The 18,254-nt window shown below is 42.4% G+C and overlaps 1 protein-coding gene across 13 annotated transcripts in view; it reads right to left on the bottom strand.

The window, feature by feature from the left end:
* Positions 1 to 18,254, bottom strand: part of KALRN (kalirin RhoGEF kinase) — a 522,320-nt gene that overhangs the window by 23,174 nt on the left and 480,892 nt on the right. For 8 of the 13 annotated variants that reach the window (XM_074595384.1, XM_074595388.1, XM_074595385.1 and 5 more), the window contains 10 exons: positions 18,157 to 18,243; positions 17,274 to 17,366; positions 16,149 to 16,199; positions 15,736 to 15,813; positions 14,648 to 14,833; positions 10,921 to 11,092; positions 6,320 to 6,558; positions 5,185 to 5,432; positions 1,804 to 1,927; positions 406 to 465 (listed from right to left, as the gene is read on the bottom strand). In XM_074595384.1, coding sequence (XP_074451485.1) covers positions 406 to 465; positions 1,804 to 1,927; positions 5,185 to 5,432; positions 6,320 to 6,558; positions 10,921 to 11,092; positions 14,648 to 14,833; positions 15,736 to 15,813; positions 16,149 to 16,199; positions 17,274 to 17,366; positions 18,157 to 18,243 — 1,338 coding nt within the window. Of the gene's footprint in view, positions 1 to 405; positions 466 to 985; positions 1,136 to 1,803; positions 1,928 to 4,235; positions 4,297 to 4,343; positions 5,433 to 6,319; positions 6,559 to 10,920; positions 11,093 to 14,647; positions 14,834 to 15,735; positions 15,814 to 16,148; positions 16,200 to 17,273; positions 17,367 to 18,156; positions 18,244 to 18,254 lie in introns of those variants that run through there. The other 5 variants (XM_074595391.1, XM_074595392.1, XM_074595393.1 and 2 more) reach the window with 5 other exon arrangements.

Below are 18,254 nucleotides of genomic sequence, written 5' to 3'. Positions count from 1 at the left end.
TATAGCACAAGCCTGACGAGCAGCTCAGCACGTGTTGCCAGGGCACAAGGTGTTTTTAATACAGAAAGCTGCTATGTTTATGGGCAGCTGACACGCATGCGTTATCGGTTCACTGAATGAGGTCCCGGGTGGGAAACAGCGACTGAGGGTGGCTACGTCAGCCTGCGGCTCAGCAGGAGCTTGTTCCTCAGCTTCCTCCGCTGCTCCCATCACAAAGGCAGCCCAAACTCTGGTTCACCGCTTGGCAAAACCAGAATTGGCGCTTTGTGTGACGCACGCTTAATTGAAACTTATGTCCGTGAGCGATACAGACCCACCAGCTCCTGTTTCACCAAAGGCATTTCAAAACGGGCACATGTTATTGGAAAAAAAAATTAAAAAAATCACAAGGATGATTGTCTCTACCTCCATGCTAGTATTGGGGTCAAGGTCATCACACTCTGATTCCTCTGAGCTGTTTGTCTCCTTGTTTGGCAGCATGAAGAGGAAGAAAGAGAAAAAGAGATTAGAAGAGAGATTGGTTAGACAGGGCAGAGCAGCACAGGAGTTGTGAACAGCATGGAAATGGGTAACAGTACAGAAAACGCTCTAAAAAACCAAACAAAAACCAAACCAACAACAAAACAGGGGAAGCAAAGGCAAAGACATGCTTTTGCCAAAGAGGCAGTGATTCCGCAAGTCGTTCAGGTAATAAAAACAGCGAGGAAGCAACAGGAGGAAGAACTGAGGCCACCATGCTGGAGCAACTGCTTCCCCCGGGCCCCGTCCTTCCCCGGCTGGGTGCAGGGCGGCCGCGCAGTGGGTGCAGTGCCAGGGTTCCTCCCTTTGCACATGCCATGGCCGTTTCACTAGGCTTACAAGACGGAAAGCCTCTGCAAAGGAAAACACTTAATCGTGGGCTCTCCTGGAGAGGGGTGGATCCGAAGGACATGCTCAAGTGCTTTCCTGAATCAAGGCTGGGCTTTGGTTGTGTCAAAATCACAACAAGTGTTTGCTTGCCTCTGTCGGGAGGGAAAGCCCCAGGTTAGTCCTGAGCAGGCCTCATGGTCGGTTTATAGGGGTGGATCCTCCGAATTGGAGCAGAGCAGTCAGGCACCCAGAGCAGAAGATGGAGCTTAACCCCACTGTTCTCAACCTTTTCCATAGTGGGAGATCTCAGAGAGAGAGAGACAGACACAGACGCACAGACACACACACACACAGACACACACGAGACCCTCTCCTGGCAAGACAGACTCAGCATCTCCGCCCTGTCTGATAATAAGGAAAGAAAAAGGTCATTGAGACCATCTCCTCAGACCAAAAAACCTTAAGCGTCTCAAGGTTGAGAACCCCTGATCTTCAGATGTGAAATATTGGCCTAAAGAAAACTCCTTAGCTTCAGTAAGGCCATTGGTTCACCCAGTGGCTTTCTCACCGCTGCACCTGCTCTGAGGGAGCTGCAGGTTGGGTTAGGTCAGAGGTCAGGAAATCACTGTTGTCCCAATTTTAAGAACAATTACTTAACCATCTACAGAGTTGTTTTTTTTAATGAAGATTACTTACTTGCATGTGGGATGCCAGGAAAAAGAAAACGAAAAACAAAGGCTGCATGTTATCTTGCATGCAAAAATCCTGCTAAAATGGATACTACAAAAAAAAGAAAAAAAAAGATAACTAAAGTGGAAAAAAAGAAAACTGAACCAAAACAAAAACCAAACCCAAAGTCGCCGCCCCCTCCCTCTCTCAGGAGAGGATGCCATAGGGGGTGAAAAGGATGGGAAGCAGGAGAGCAGCACACAGCTTTCAGATGGCCTTACTCACTTTAACAGAGACTTTGTTCCCCAGAATATCCTTGGATTTACGTGGCCCATTGGCTTCATTTTTGCCACTGCTCTCCTTTTCCGCCCGCTTTCTCATGCGCAGGGTATGCCATGAACATGACTTCCTGTTGTACCAAAAAACGCAGCAATCAAACAGCAAATCATAGCAGGAAGGAAGGATTTGGAAAGGGGAACCAGCATCCACATTTGCGATTACTGCAATTCCCTACAAGGTGAAAGCCACTGGCGATATGCCTGTCTCCATCTGAGCAATGAGAGTTGAAGTTAAAACCCAAACCAAACAGTTCTGCGAAGCAGATGTTGCGCCACACTTGCTGTTTAAATGCATGGAGCAGGAAAAAAAATGCCCATGATGGAAGCAGGCAACTAGTCCTTGGTCACCTAGTTTCAGGGACTTTGTCTTGCATTGCCACAAATAGAAATTTATTTTATTTTTGTTACAGTTAAAAGGTCAATTCGGTCCTCAGTCTTGTTGGTTAAAAGCAGTGAAACAAATGTAAATACAGGAGAATGGCCTTAATAGATTACTCAGTAGAGCAAATAAAAAGAAAATAATTAAGAAATTCAAGGTGTTGCTCCCTACATGTTGCTCAGAATATGAACAGCTCAACAAATAGGAGCCACATCATTAACTTTCCAAGAGATAAGTCATTTTCTAGAATTCTGTGCCTCTCAAGACCAAGAATTTTCCATTTGATTTTGCCAATCCAGTTAGAGAGGACATCAGTCAGTCCGCGGGTTTTGGCTGGCATCACAGCAGCCACCATTTCCAGTACACTTTCCACCCCTCATTACTGCTCCTATGACCTTACTCTTGGAAAAAACCAATAACAGATCACGTCACCCTTTGTAAGAGCAATGCCACGTTGACAACAGAAATCGCATATCAAAGCAGACATAAAAAATTAAGAAAAAACCAAAACAGTTCTTAATATGGATTTCATTTGGTTTAAATAGTGGACAGGTTGGGGGGGAATCTGGGAAGGGGCATGTTGTCCAAAGCAGAAAGCTCTCAAAACAGCAGTGTGATGAGCTGGGATCCAGGTTCAAAGCATCTGCCCACCTTTAAGTCATGCAAATTTGATTTGCATGTTTAAGCCCAACGTTTGGCACATGTCATGTCTACAGTACCTTGACACATTTTACAAAGCAAGTTGCCTGTAATCCAACGATCACCTGCGATGCCAATAAAACGCAGTATGTTAGCGAGGTAGGACTCAAAGGACGCCCCACACAGCCGACGCTCCCCCATGAACACTACGTCTGATTCCTAAGCGTTTTTTAGTTCTACTTCAGCACCTGATGGGAGCTGTACAATAGCTCAAATTAAAAAAAAAAAAAGGCAAACTAACGGTCTCCCAACAGCTGGCTGCCACTGACACAAGAGTGAACTGGGTCATATCGACTGTTTTTGCAACCAGGATTAGTGTCTCCACGGCAAACAGCTGGCACGGGACTCATCTTTGAGCACAAGGAGCACCAGAGCACCTCGCACGTCTTGGCCAGGCCATAAGTGCTGTCTGATATTTGGGTGTTTCTGGAGGAGGTCCAGATTAGACGTGCAGAGCGGGGGAAGTTATCCAGCATTTCAGGACTGTTACGTTTTTCTTTAAGATATGGTAAGAGTCAAGGACGCAGCTGATGGACTCCCTGACCTGTCGGTGAACAATACACGGTGCCAACACTACTGGATTGACCACATATTTTTGTGTACAGTACTTGTCAACGGAAGAAACAGTTTTATTAATTATACTAATTAGTCAATATGATCTAGACTAGACAGGGCTGAAGATAACACCAGCTCCAGGTCATTTTTTACCCACAGGACTTCTATTATTCAAACATCTTTTTGTTTCGGGGTCGGGTTAGCTGTTTGAGTCTGAAAACATGATTTAAGACAGTAAATCTCACTGCAGTGACAAAGAGAGAAGTGCAATGCACGCGTCTTTCAGTTTTGTTACACCTTCCTGGCCACAATTCATCCGACTACATCATTTGATGCAGAATTTGACTGTACAGCTGCCGTGAAATCAGAGTCTTCACCAGGAGCCCGGTGCCGTGGATGCATGTAAGGGCAAGTGGTTGCGTATCGTGGTCGGAGAGGAACCCGGGAACAGCTGTGGTGGATGTGCAAGAGACATGCTAAGCAATTCCTTTGGCTTAACATGCAATTCATAGTAGCAGTCGGTACTGACTGACAGGTAAAGCCATCATTTCTCTTAACTGAAACCGCGGCAGAGATCAAATTATTATTTTTAGTGAATCTGTCACAAAATCTTTCCTCGTGTTCCATTCTGCGCCTCGAGGTACGCATGTAAGATAACACAATTTGTAGCATACATCATGCATTACCATCTAGTCATTTTAGATGTTAAAAGAAATCAACAGGTATTACTGAAAAGAGGGTTGTACCTTCTGTATTTAATACCAAAAAACCACTTTCTTGCATTAGTCATTTCAGACTGACAAATTTCTAAAAATCAGAAAAGAAAAATATATATCCACACATTTGTTAAATAAGCAACAAAATGTTATAAACAAAAAAACAAAACCAAACCAAACCAAACCAAAAAAGGGTCAAACTAGTTCTTTTACCTCTTTAAAACATGCTCATGGTGAAAATTTATTTTACATATTTAAAATAGTACATTTAAAATTAGTTACATTACAGGTACAATGATGAACATTGCGACTATCCATTATATTGCACAACCTGACTTCATCAATATGAGTTTGTTTCTTTTCTTTTTTTTTTTAAATAGTGCAAAATACTTTATACAGGAATGTACTTGGATGGGGGTCTTGCAAACCAAAAAAATATATTACAAAAGTTACTGCAAACAGAAAAAAAAACCCCAAAACAAAACAAAACAAAACAAAATAATAAAAAAAAAGATACAAGCTGTACAAGGAAATTGCCACAGACAACAAAATCTCTCCTCCTTGAGAAGCGAACCTCAGTCCAACACGGGGCCTGGATTTTTTTGTGGGGTTTTTTTTTGCTAGATGCTGTTATAACCAATATATAGATTAGTAACTTAATACAACATAAATATAAGTCCAGTCCAAGCAGGTCCATGTTGGTGTAAAATGGTGTAAAGTAAAACATATCTTTAACCGTCTATGGTTTTATTTCTCTCCAAAATATAAACAAAACCCCACAAAATTAAAATAAGCAAAACCCGAGCTATCCACCATGGCTGCCCGACGCTGTGGATTGACAACTCATCTTGTTCCAATGGCACTGTAGATAAAAATCAGCAGGAATTCCCTACCATTTGGGTTTGTTTATTTATTTTTTATTTATTTTTTCCTCAAAAAATCCACATAGTGCTCCCAGCGAAGCCAACATGGCACTTACTTGATGCTTCCGTCGCTATTATCTGTAGTGGATTTAGTGAGGGGAGCCAAGATATTGCCGGGGATCCATCCTTCAGCGGCCGGAGAGTGGTCGTTTGCAGGCTGGTACACCAGGAACATGTTCTGCTGGTTGATAGCAAGGATCTGAACCACCTCTCCTTGATTCACACAGATCTCATCCTCCTTCAGTGCATAGTAATCTTTAATCACCACCATGGAAGAGGTCCCATTGCACCCTCCCAAATCAGCCTGTGAAAACAGACACGACAGAAACTGGTGAGCAGGTGGCACTGAGGAACCTGCCTTTTCCAGCAGCAATCCCACCACTTCATTTCCAGCCTAACCGTACCAGGGGAAAAAGACACAAAACACGTCAAGTTCACATTGTTAGAAAAGGATTTAAAGGATCTGAAAGGTGGCAGTTATCTGATACAAACCAGCCTCCTATTTCCTATTAGATTTCACAGCTGCTAGCAACGGTGCCCCAGCCATGTTCTCATTTGTATGGTGTCACAGATGAACGATCTGCGCTGAGCCACGTGGGGGCAAAGACCAACAAAGGCTCAGCGTTAGAAGATGAATGAATACTCACACATCTCGTGATCTTAAATATAGGTCATATTGGAAAGTGGCTTTGGTCAACCACCACCAGCAGCAGGGTCCAAACACCGCTGATGGTTACTGACTCTTTGGTGGTTTGTGTGCAGTGCACAGGCACCCAAATTACAACCTGCAACTGGCACCCTGCGAGCTGTTATGTGGGAAAAGGTCTAAACTTTTCTATACCATCAGAGCGGACCTCTTCAGGAACGGGTGGTTAATGCATATTAGAGAAGCCTGACTATTGCTGCTGGCAGTGCAGCGAGTGGATATTCAGTTCACCAGGTCTGCAAACACAGTGCCCTGAAAAACACAGACCAGCGCTCCAGGGTCAGGCTCTGTCTCCATTTCCCAGCTGAAGCGCCACCCGCCTGGATGCCAGAGCTTTCGCAGTCTCTGTTTAATCCCAAATCACGTTTTACACCATTGCTTCAGTATGTTGACCTGCTTAGCTGATAATTAAAGGTAACTTCGCAGATCATCTCTGGTATAAGAAATGGGCTATGAGATCATGTTTTGTCAGATGAGCTCAGTACCTTGCTTTGTTCATACTTGTCTCCGGGCTGTGAGTGTTCATACCCTGTGCTGCCGTTGGAGGTAGATATCTTCAAGGGTGGGAGAGATGGGTTACGGCTTGTAGCCTTCAAAGGCTTCTCAGACCCTACTGGAACAGAAGAATAGGGTCTGCTGTTGGGCTGAGGGACCCTACCGGTCTGGGGCCTCAGCACGGCTGAGCTACTTTCTTTGCGTTGGTACTCTATGGGAGACTGTAGCGCTGCAAAAGAGGACAAGAATTAGCTATATGCTTTCAATGACATTGCAAAGGGCTGCAGAGGGTGTGCGGGGTGATTCAATCGGAACAGACACCTAAGTTGCAAACCAAACAGGAGCAGGAGATGCCACCCATGGAAGCACACAGCGTATTCACGGCTAAACAGGACACAAGCATTTTATGTTGTACTGCGCATGAACCAAACACAGCACTCCACGCTACTGCGAAGAACAGCTTCTCTAGCCACCACAGCGGGCTAAAATATTTGCCATTCAAAGCATACATAATTGCATTCATTTTCTTTGAAATCAGACAAATTAATCACCTCCCGTAGTCATAATAAATGAAAGCCTGAATAAGCAATGCACAGCTCGCTCACAGTGAATTTTGCTATCATCAGAAAACATAGGTCAAGACCCGTAAGTCTCATTTGTGTATTCCCAAGAGAGTGTGACTTCTAAATACTCTTCAGACACGATGCACTGCAACTTGGCTCTCTGTGTGCTTTCTACATTAACTACTTTGGTTCAAGGAAACTGCTGGAAATGACCAGCGAGTGAGGAGGTATAGATGGCATGAAGACATTAATCCCAGCAGTCCAGACCTCTCCAGAAAATACCCACAAGCAACATTAAACAGCTTCATAAGCCTTAAAAAAAGTCTGCTTGCGAGAGTGCACATTTCATAGTCACGGAGAGAGCTTACACTGGGAAAAGGAAGGTTAAAAATGCCAGATGGTAAAGAAATAAAGACTTTGTTATGTTTGGAGAAGGGATCAGGGCTAGGACTCACAGTGAGTGGGAAAGGAACAGATTTGCTAGGCTCAGACTACCATCCCCAGACCTATGGGTTTGGTTTTTGCATGTCATGTGGCTTTAATGGTTGATTTATAGTCAGTTAATACTGTGTACATGCACCAGACTAAACCTACTGGAATGCAGAGAGACTAGTCTAGCAAGAGGCAGACGGAGGACGTAAAGTCACAGCATCAGCCCAAACAGAGAACCACAACAGAAGGAATGTCTTTCCCAACAAGAGGAAAAGGAAAGACAAGCAGCACCGCACAGCATACTCTCCAGCATTCCCCTTCCTGAGAAAGGCAGGACTACTCCAACAAGAAATCACTTAATACTGAAGAATAAGACACTAATAAAAAAAGCAAGGAGGACGCCAGATCACCATTTTCTTCAAAAGGACACAAACATAGACCTGTAGCGATCTGGAAGATTACTTGGCTCCAAAACCTACGCAGTGACCCTTGTGACAGAAGTGATTCGTATTTATGCCACAGTAACTACCAGTTTCACTCGCTTACCTCAACTGCAGCTGAAAATGGTTTAGTCCTGCTGCAGATCGGCCACTGAGGAGAAGGAAGGTTGGGGAGAACTTTGACAGTGATTTTTGACAGTGACATTTTTCTAGTATAGACACTAGATTAAGCTGCAAGGTCTTTAGCAGTAAGACCTGAATGAATACTTATCTATCTTGAAACAATCTATCCCACTCCATGCTTTTAAAGGGTATTTAGTTGAGTGTCCACTTGTGACTACTAATTCCACCGTTAACTATCACAGCGATGCCTGGCTTCCAGCCTCCTGTTAAACACCTGTTAGTATTTGTATGGGCTTCTGCCAAAAATCAGTGTCCATGTATTTGTGTGCTCTCTCTTTCTCTCTCAAAAACCCCCACAAAACATGATTAAAAAAAAAAAAAGGTACAGATCAATGGCATTCTTCTTATGAAATATATCCATCAGTGACGTATTTTCTTTACAGCTCGCTTCTTAAAGCCAAACGAAAGAACAGTCACTATAGCCAATCATTTGGTGCACAGTCTGCTTCTCAAGCTTAGCAGCTTTTGCTTTTCCAAGGAAAAATATAAAAAGCTTGAATATTTCAATGTAACTGCACCTAGTTTTACATTTATGAACTGTGGATGCAAATACTATGCTTTGTACGTAGCCCTGTACACTTCAGGGCTTCTCGGCTGAAGAGAGAAAATCAGAGCAGCTTGGGCAAGAACTCACAGGGAATATTTTGTTATTAAGTTTACGCAGCATTGGCTCAGTGTGGATTTAATATGATTTTAAAGACAGAAAACATCCGCTTTAATGAAATGCAAAGCTAAAGAACGTATTTAAAGATTAGTCAGTCTCAATAAGATTACATCCTAAAAGCCACTTAAATTGTTCTGGACTGGACAGGCTCTACTGGATACAATATCATTTTCTTGGATCTTATTTATAGGTTTAAAGTAAATCCTTAAGCCTCTGTTTTAATATAAATCTATTTTTACTTCTAGCTTTAGAGATATGGACGATTATGTTCCTAACCCACCAAATTCCTTGCTGGCCTCACAGAAGACAGGATAAATAGGGGATCTGAAGATGCTTCAGTAGAAAAAGGGGCTCATGGGGCAGTAAGTCCTGGCAGGACAGGAGGGAATATATCAAAAATAAAACAAGAAAGAAAGATGTGGAAGGGACAGAAAACCCCTGCTGTAGTGTCTGCGGAGTTCTCACAAGGTTTAAAACAATTTCTGTAGCTAACCATTACTGAAGTTATTTTTATTCCAATAAGCCCTCATTCAAAGCCAACTGCACTGACACAAAACCGGCAAGCTTTGGTACCAACTGGTCAAACTGGAGAACTCAGACTGCTCATCCCACCAATCTCTTTAAGGAATCATTTTTACAGTGGTTGTATGAAGCCCTTTCAATTCCAAGTCATGAAAATCCAGTATCAAGTTTTGGAATCATGGGTTGAACACAATTTCCCTTCTCAGCTCAGCCATAGTTTTTGAATTGCCACAAATAGCTTTTGCTTGTAACCCTTTCCCAGTTAACTTTTCAAAAGTAAAACTAAACTAAATTAAAATTAATCTTGGTGTTGAAGAAAAGGAAACTTTTGTTTTGATGTGAACTGAAAGAGCCTCTTCAGATTTTGCAACAAAAAATCCACAAAACAGAACACCAAAACCCGAACTCAAACAAGCGAACAGGTTGTGCCAAGCCAAAGCATTTTGATTCAAGCAAATAAGATTCCTTATTGAACATGAATTAAGTTTTTAAATATAGACTTCTTTTCTAATATAAGCTTGATTAAAAATAAAAAAGCTGAAATTAATAGAACAAAACAATTGTGGAAGCTTCCAAAGTAATTATTCCCACTTTCTTGCTTACAAACAAAGAAACAAAAAGATACTATTTTAAAATTTTTCCTCCAGTCCTGGTTCCCCCTCTTGCCCTCACCCAATCACGAGCAAGAACAAGCTAAAATTGTTAACTGAATTTGATTCCTCTCTATTTTCAAAATCCACACTTCTGCTGATTACGTGTGACTTTTGGTTCTTTTTTTAGAAACACAGCTTTAATTTGAAATATTATTTCTAACCATCCCGAATCTGTTCCTAAAGCGAAGCCAACAGTTTGGAAAGGCCCCTGTTCATGCACAGCTCCCACGGTTCCTAAGAGAAACAAGCCCAGATATTTCCTTGCCCTCTCTTTACTTTTTTGTTGAAGGTAGCAGCTGCCCCACAGAGTTTGGACATGTAAGGGGGTGGATGGTGAGGCAGCCTTTGTCCCACCTCACGTCCTCAGCTTGTAGCGCATGGTGACGTTGAACAGGAGGTTCCTGGGGATATGTCTTGTTCTGGCTAAGTGACAGATACTGTGCGGATACAACGGCAACCTGGCTTCAACGTGGTTTTGGGAAGGGATTAGATTTAAAATCTCCCAGTAGAATGGAAAGCACCAGGTGATACCGCGCTGGAGACCCCAGCAACTTTAAAGGATCTTGCACAAAAGTACCACCAGAGACACGTCATTGACAAGAGGGACTTTAGACCTGAACATAAACCTGACTGATATATGCAGGGCAACTCCTCAGGGACCCACCACCTATTTAAGCAAGGAGCCGGGAGGCTGCCAAAACAATCCAGGAGATGCTGCTAATGGAGCCAGGCCAGAATGACTGGCAGTCTTTAATGCAAGACAGGGCTCCAGCAGCTTCTCAGGGTGGGCTCCAAGGCCACATAGCAGTTCAGATCAGGCTTGCCCAGCCCTTCTCCTATTCTTCACCTTCCCACCAGGCAGATCTGGCATGCAGGGCAGAGACCTCTGTACAGTGTCACTGAGGTGGTCTCTTTTCAAAGACCAGCTGTAAATTATGAGGACTCTTTCCCGTGTACTCTGTGGATATCAGTTGACCCAGTGCTTAATGACAGGCAGACTTGTTTTCTCCTTGGGATGTTCCTTATGAAAAGAAGTTGCTGAATGTTTTTCTTGTAGAGGGAGCAAAGACACAAAGATTCTAAATCCCATTTAGTGTCACAGTTTGGGAAACAGAGCAAAGACCACGTACATACCATTTAGGAAATCTCTTTGTGTGTCCAGGACCTGGTTGATGTCCTGTACCCAAGCTTGTTGAATTTCTGGATTAGCTGCCTGTAAAATGACTCTCTCTGATGTTTCCCGGCTCATTAGAGCAAACTTGCAGGGATCATTGTCCACATTTTCTTCAATGATAAGGTAGTTCATCTGAAACAAGCCAAGGTAAGCATGTGTTACATGGAGCATGAGTTAACATTACTCAAGAATCAGAATAAAATTGTTGTGAAAAGTTCCTGAAAATAATTGAGTCTGTCAGATCATAATCACAAGAATTTGCCTCATCTAGATTTAGGGAGATAAATCTTAGGCTTAAACATGATGCTTAATAAAGCTCTGACAGATGTACCAGACATCCGCCTGCCTTGTCTTGAATTACAACTTCTATTTTAAGGTAACAGAGACCTGACTGATGTGCTAAAAATTTACCATAACCTGTAAATAGAGTTAAGATGTTCCTATTAAGATGTTAATAAAGTCTATCATTCCTCCAGTTTAAATAAGTGTTTACATTTCTTATCCTCCATGGGAAAGAAAGTCTCAGTCAATTAGAGTATTTTAAAAATGGAATGAACTGTGCACAAGGATATACCAAAAAAAAGAGCAATTCTCTCCTGATGCTCCAACAAATCTTATTTCTAGCAGATTACACTGTGAGCGGTGTGCAATCACTTCACCTGACTGTAGTCACAGATATTTTTTCTGGAAATCTCATGGTTGTCAATTTTGGCTGCTGTGAGCCCTTGTGAGGCTTCTGTTTAGGTGTACCCATACCTTTAACTTTTCCTGAGCTACTTATATCTATGATAGTCAGCTAGAACTGGTTGGCATAGCCTTTCTGAAAAAGAGAGAGCATCTTCACATCGAAAGTAGACAGACCTGAACACTAAGGTAATGATGTCCCTCTAGAAGTCTATCTCAAATTGCTCTGAATATCTGTCAAGGTATGGAGAGATCCACTCCACATCTGAATACTGTCCAGCATTTAAACTTCAAGATGGTAGGAGCCTCTTCCTTCTCTTCTGGGGGTCCCTGTGAAGTTGGAGGGACAGGCAGGATCTCCTCTGACATGGGGACAAGGAAAGGGACAGACAGTGAGCCTGGACAGTGCTCTTCCTCTTGTTCTGAGCTCGTGCTCCTCTGGTTGATAGTCAAAGCAAGCAAGTCAATCCTTGTATGACTCCATGAAAAAGACTTGTAGGTCAGAGTCCCTAACCTGCTATTGGTGTCTCAGGGAGATGCATTTGCCAAGGCTACCCACTTACATATTTTGAGAGTCTGAAAGGTATCCAGCTGAGAAGTATTCAAGAAGGGATGTGCTATTTCTGAATGGTAACTACCTCACTGCATAAAGAAGGGTTCTTTGCTAATGAAGGTCATCAGGATGAAGCTTCTATCATAGTGCAAGTGTGACAGACCTTGGAGAACAATATTTGGGAGCCTCATCTCCTTGACAAACCAGAACAGCTGCATTTGAAGTCATACACTCTTCTTACTCTAACAGAGAGATGTCAGTGCTCAGCAGTGGCTGTGACACAGAGCAAAGAAATAGGATCTCCAGTGCTGGCTAGGTCCTTCTGCTGTGTGGGAGGATGTGACCAGCGGGGAAACTCCCTGTGTCTCCCAGAGAACTTCTCTCAGAGAACTGGACAACCATGACCGCAGATGGTATCAAAGCTAGCCAAAGATGGCTAGTCAGTCCTGATAACTGCTCTGAAGATGGGTTCAACCTGCTCAGCAGGACCTTGCCAGCACTTGAACCAAGGTCAAAGAAACTTGGTCCTAGCTGACGGTGTAAAGCCTCCTCAAACTCTGGCTCATGAGCTCAGACCAGATGCAATTTCTAGATGCCCGCTTTTAGGGCAGAGTTATGAAAGACATGTGATGAGGCAGCCTGTTTGTGTGACACCTTTGGACAAAGTGCCTCTCTCCAGGGAATGACCCAGCTCAGGTTGAGCTCCACTGCAAGGTGAGGACACAGAGAGGCGGGGAATGGTCCTGCTCTAGGGAACAGTCCTGCTCCATTGCAGGCCGCAAGCTCATCTCTGTGGGAAAGCACGAGAGAAATGCAAAAGCAGCCAGAAGCTGCAGCAGGGGCTGGGAGGCAGGGTGTGAGAGCTGCCGGCACACAGACTCCACGCTGCGGTGGGGGAGATGCACATGGAGCCACAGGGGATCCCACACTCGCTGCAGGCACTCAACAGAAGAACAAGCTGTTTGCCAAGTGGAAGAAAAGAGGGACTGGAAAATTATCACACAAATATTTTAAACTCAGGCAGTGGGAACAGCGTTACTTTCATAGGCTGTTTAACTAGAAAAGCAACTCATACCCTTGAGGCAAGCTAATTTTATTGACATTAGGAGAGATTTATTTTTCTCTCTTTATCTACAATATACAATTCAGGAATTGTTTCCTGCAGATAAAAGCCTCATTGTTATACATACAATAAACTGAAGTAAAAATGATTCATGTTATTTCCATCTCCAACTTTAATAATGATTTAAATCAGCAATAAGAAAAAAATCAAAACTGATCATTTAAATCAGGATGATTGTTTATTTGTATGCTTTAGGTTTTTCCTTATAGCTTATTATTTGGTCGGAAACTATGAAATACACTGACTGCAAATGGATATGGGCTTTTCAGTAAATGCTGCAGTTTCTGTCAGCCAAGAAGACACCTTCATTTCAGTAAAGAATCTATTTATCATAGATTAGTTTAGTTATATATGGTTAATATGCATCATTTCACCTGATATGGTTCTCTTCTATTTCATATTAATGTACTATTTAAAATTTAGAGCAAACACAATGCATTCTCCTGCATCTCTTTTTAACCTGTCTCTCTGAAAAGGAAATCAATCCCAGACTGGTTTCTCAGCTTTGAATGATCAAGAAATCAAAACGTGACAAAGCCAGTGACTTTGCTCTTTCTGCAGGCACAGCAAAGGCTGTTCTAGCAGGAGAGGTGTAGCATTCATTTACCTTCACTTACCATTTCAGAGGTTAACTTTGCATTTGTTAAACAAACATAAAACCCCTTAAACAAAAAAATAAATATTGTCCCTGGTTACTTTCAGTTTTTACTTTTAGTTCCAACCCCATAATCTGTAAAGAGGATTTAAATTCAAAATTATTTTCTTAAAACTTTCATTATAGTTTAGCTGGTTTTATAATTCCTCACAGCTGCATTTTTAGAACTGTGTGTGTTTTCGTTTGTTTTCAAAATAGTTCTGTCTTCTTGCAACGTTCACATTTGTACTACGAGCCTTCCCCCCCATAAAGGAGAGTATTTCCAGTAATGTCATATAGTGGCTTAATACTGACTTACAGTTTGGCCTAAGATGACTGGTCGTATACTACAACTTCCCCCACCTTTTATGATCGTGCTTAAAAGCAACTATTGTAGACTTGCTCTGCCTACTGCAGGCTTTGCAGCAATATTTGCTAACTCAGAGCTATGAATGACAGAGGACCTGCCCTGGCTCTGCTCCTTGTAAAAATTACCCAGTAAATTTAGACACCAGTGGTTTATTTAGAGATGGTCTTAAATGGCTTCTGATCCACTGAAAGGTAAATACAAATGTTTTCTGCAACTTACTGGCCACCTACGACAGGATGGACCAGTCTCACAGTATAGAAAATTGGTAACATTTCCTTACGCGACCATCAAACCGAGTATGTCTCTCCCTCTCTATTTCTTACCTTTATGCTCTTCTTGAACATGTAGCCTGGCGTTAAAGATCCTTTTCTAAGGAGTTCGCTAAAGATAACTATTTGCTCAAAGAGAAACACCCTACGCTCCTTCGGTCGAGACTGAACTCCAGAATCCTGCTCTGTCACGTAGAAGGTGTCCTGCTGCAGCAGCTTGCCTTGAGCTGTCAGCTTGCCCTGAGAAGCAGACAAGGCACCAACATTACAACATGACCCCATGAGACAATCTGCTATGTTTCATGCAGTCTAAGTTTTCCAAGCAGCACTGAATTCATATGAGACATACCCCCTCTAATTTATCAAAGCAGCAATCTCATAAATCAAGAGCTCAGTTTAAGGAAAATAACATAGGTTTTCTTTGTTCTCATTGCCACTGATTGTGCATATAAAACCAAAAGCAAGAGGTCTTAAGTAGACTGTTTTGTACTTAATTTCCAACACTGTTCCCATTATGTAGTTTGTTATTGTAGTGCCTTGGAGTCCCTCTAGTCATGAGCTCTCCATCACCCCGTAAGCCAGTAGGCAGTGACACGACACCTCTGAAGGTGCAAAAAACCCAGGACCTACCCGTTTGCAGGAACTCTACGATGCTTAAGATGGTAAGACAAACTTGACTTGATTTTGGAGATAAGACATCTCACCAGGACTGCCAAAGCCTACATTGGCTTAGTTACAAACCACAAGCTGTAACCTGTGGGGTTATAACTCACAAGTCCCCTCCTGGATGTTGCCAAACTCAGAGCTGCTAACATATTAATGCCAGGTGACCTTATTAACAGACAGAGCAGTGTGGTTCACCACTTATTTTGCTCTGGCAATAGATATAAGCGTAATTCAAGCTTGCAGAAACTGTTATAGACCTTGCATTTTGAAGAAACAATAGATAGACTGTCACAAGATTAGAGTGAGAGGTTACCAACCCCACCTTCGAAACCTCACCAAAGCATGCAGCTCAGCACTGGAGAAGAACAAGCCCTGGATAAACAGCCTGGAGTAGGGCAGATTGTAGAGACAGTCATAGAAAGAGAAAATACTTTTCCTTGTCTAGTTGTTATTACAAGCAGAATGCAAATGCATACCTCAAAGCCTTGGAGGCGACCCAGGTTCATCATATCATTGCAACGTTTTGGTACAAGGCACATTAATTCAACTGCTTTCTGTTAAGGAAAAAGGATGTTGTATTATTACAAGGGAATCAGAGGGCTCCTCAAAGCAAAGTGTCAAATAATGGACTTCAATAGCACGACCACTGCTAGCAGTTATTCATGGCGAGGCCCTCATGCACTGAAAACGTATGGTAATGTCTAAGAGGATGGTGCACCTACAATGCAGGACTGTGCCTTCAGCTTTTACTTCTGACTTAAGAGAAACGCCACGTTTAGAATACCAGCGGGATCTTCAGCTGTTGTCAAAGGCATACTGGGGTATTCATTCCTCCATATAAAGTGCCATTAGATAACGTAGCACTATTGTCCAGGACATGAAAACGTACCTCTATATCAGAGCACTCCAGACCAGCTTTTTCACTGTACCTCAGGAAGTCCTGGAGAGAGCAGAAAGGTTTGCATTAAGGCACTTCAGAAAGAGAAAACAAAAGATGCCAGTTTGAAAAAGAAAAAAAACATATTCAGCATGTGATTTTCTGAGAAGGAACTTGCTAATATTAGTAAATTCACCTTCAGAGGTTGCTGAACATTATAGATATGGGAAAGGGGTGTGGATGGTTGCTGAAAACATCACAGAAAAAAGACAAAGCTGGGATTAGCTCTTGGGAAGGCTTACTTGGTCCCTGTCTTAAGCCACAAGACCACACACACTTGAAGATTTCTTCTTTTCCTTTTTGGCAGTTCAGGGAACATGCCACTGTCTCTTTGCAAGTGTGCAATTATCAAACTGTGGGCCGATGGCAGCCTCCTTGAGGCTAGTTCAAAACAGAGAGGAAACCAGCTCAGAGCCCCGGTACCGCTGGAGATTACAGGGTATGGTTCAGACATGCCTAATTTTAGGTATTAGCTTGAGACCCCTAGGGATGAATTTTCAGAAATGCTGAGTAATTGGCATTGTGGATAAAGTCAGCAAAAGCCAGACTGGTCAGACTCCTCAGGAAAAAAATTATGGTGGGCCCCCCAAATTTGCAGACATCAGAATATTCTGGAAATATGTTTCTCAAGCGAATTTGAAGAGAGATATTCAGAAATGGAGGCTACAGTTTGTGTTAGAAACATACCATTCAGCACCAACGACAGGCTTTATTAACACCTCTCTGCATCTCTATTGCAATTTTAAAAAATTGAACGGAAGTTTGGTCTGTTACTTCAAAGGAAGAAAATTCCTATTTGAAGTTTACTCTTCTATAAAAAAATTCCAAGAGTAAGTTAAAAAAAAACAACCCTTTTGATTATCATTGAGTGCAAACTACTCCTACAGGTGTGGTCCTCCTGCTCTCTGGAAATTTTCCATGGGACTCTGTCATTGTATGCCCATGAAGAAGCAGACTCCTCCTTCCTCTTAATTTGGTGAAGTTATTCCTCAGTTAAAACTAAGGCTGATTTAAAATAACAGCATCTAATGCAAGATGCAGACCATAGTTTAGTCCTAACCGCATCTTTCCACTTACCTTGAGAAGAAGCTGATATTTAGTTATTCTTTGAATGGGTTTGATCAGAAAGTCACTGATGGTTAGCCGTTGGCTTATTTCTTGTTGAACCTCCTAAAAATCGAGGATTAAAAACAATTGCAAACAATCACAGAGTAAGACAGAGAACATGATAAAATGCCTCAGCAGAGGCTTATTTCCACAGAAAGTTGGTCTGTTCTTAATCTTTTGTTTGCAAGAGGGAATTTTAGAGGATTTAAAAATCTGGCATATCCTATTTAGGCAAGGACTGGGTAAAAGTCATGACCGAGCTGGAAGGCACTGGAAAGCACAGGATCCCTTCCCCCTTTGAGCTGACCGAGCAGGACTGCGAGGTCTGGAGATTGCTCTTTCCACTGCAGCAGGGATTAGCTCACAAACAAGTCCTGCAGAACATGCCTCATGCCCTTGGGTGAAATGAAACATCTTTCCCTTGTTAAACGAGCTTTTTTCGCATTAATATCTAAATGTGTCTAGTCCCAAAGATTTCTTGAAACAGACAAAGTTATCGGGAATTTATGAGAGGCACCACCCAGCTCCAACGACTTTTGCCCCCTCCCCTGTTTGTAGACTACAGATTAAAAAGTCTTATTTTATTTTGGACAGAAATCAATGCAGTGGGGGCACTCTGAGGGCCACAGACAGTTAGTACTGGATTAAATATTTATTAGAAATTAACAACATGAGAATTTGAAGTAAATGAAATAACTTTTTTTCCCTGTAGTGGAGACTTTAGCAGCACATATAGTACCAAAATCTTCTCGAATTTGTTTTAGACAAACCCCGAAGGTCACAGACCCCACAGGTCTACTTGAGTAGGACTCACAGCCGTATGTAGCAGTAATGTACAATGAGCCATGCTTACCTCAAAGTATGCCTCATACTCAGCTACTATATATTCAGATCGTGGCTTGTTTTGGCAATACACCACATACATGTGTAACCGCCGCTCCTGTGAAAGCA

This window comes from Larus michahellis, chromosome 7 (assembly GCF_964199755.1).
Source record: "Larus michahellis chromosome 7, bLarMic1.1, whole genome shotgun sequence".
NCBI lineage: Eukaryota > Metazoa > Chordata > Aves > Charadriiformes > Laridae > Larus > Larus michahellis.
This window is presented reverse-complemented; position numbering and strand designations above follow the sequence as displayed.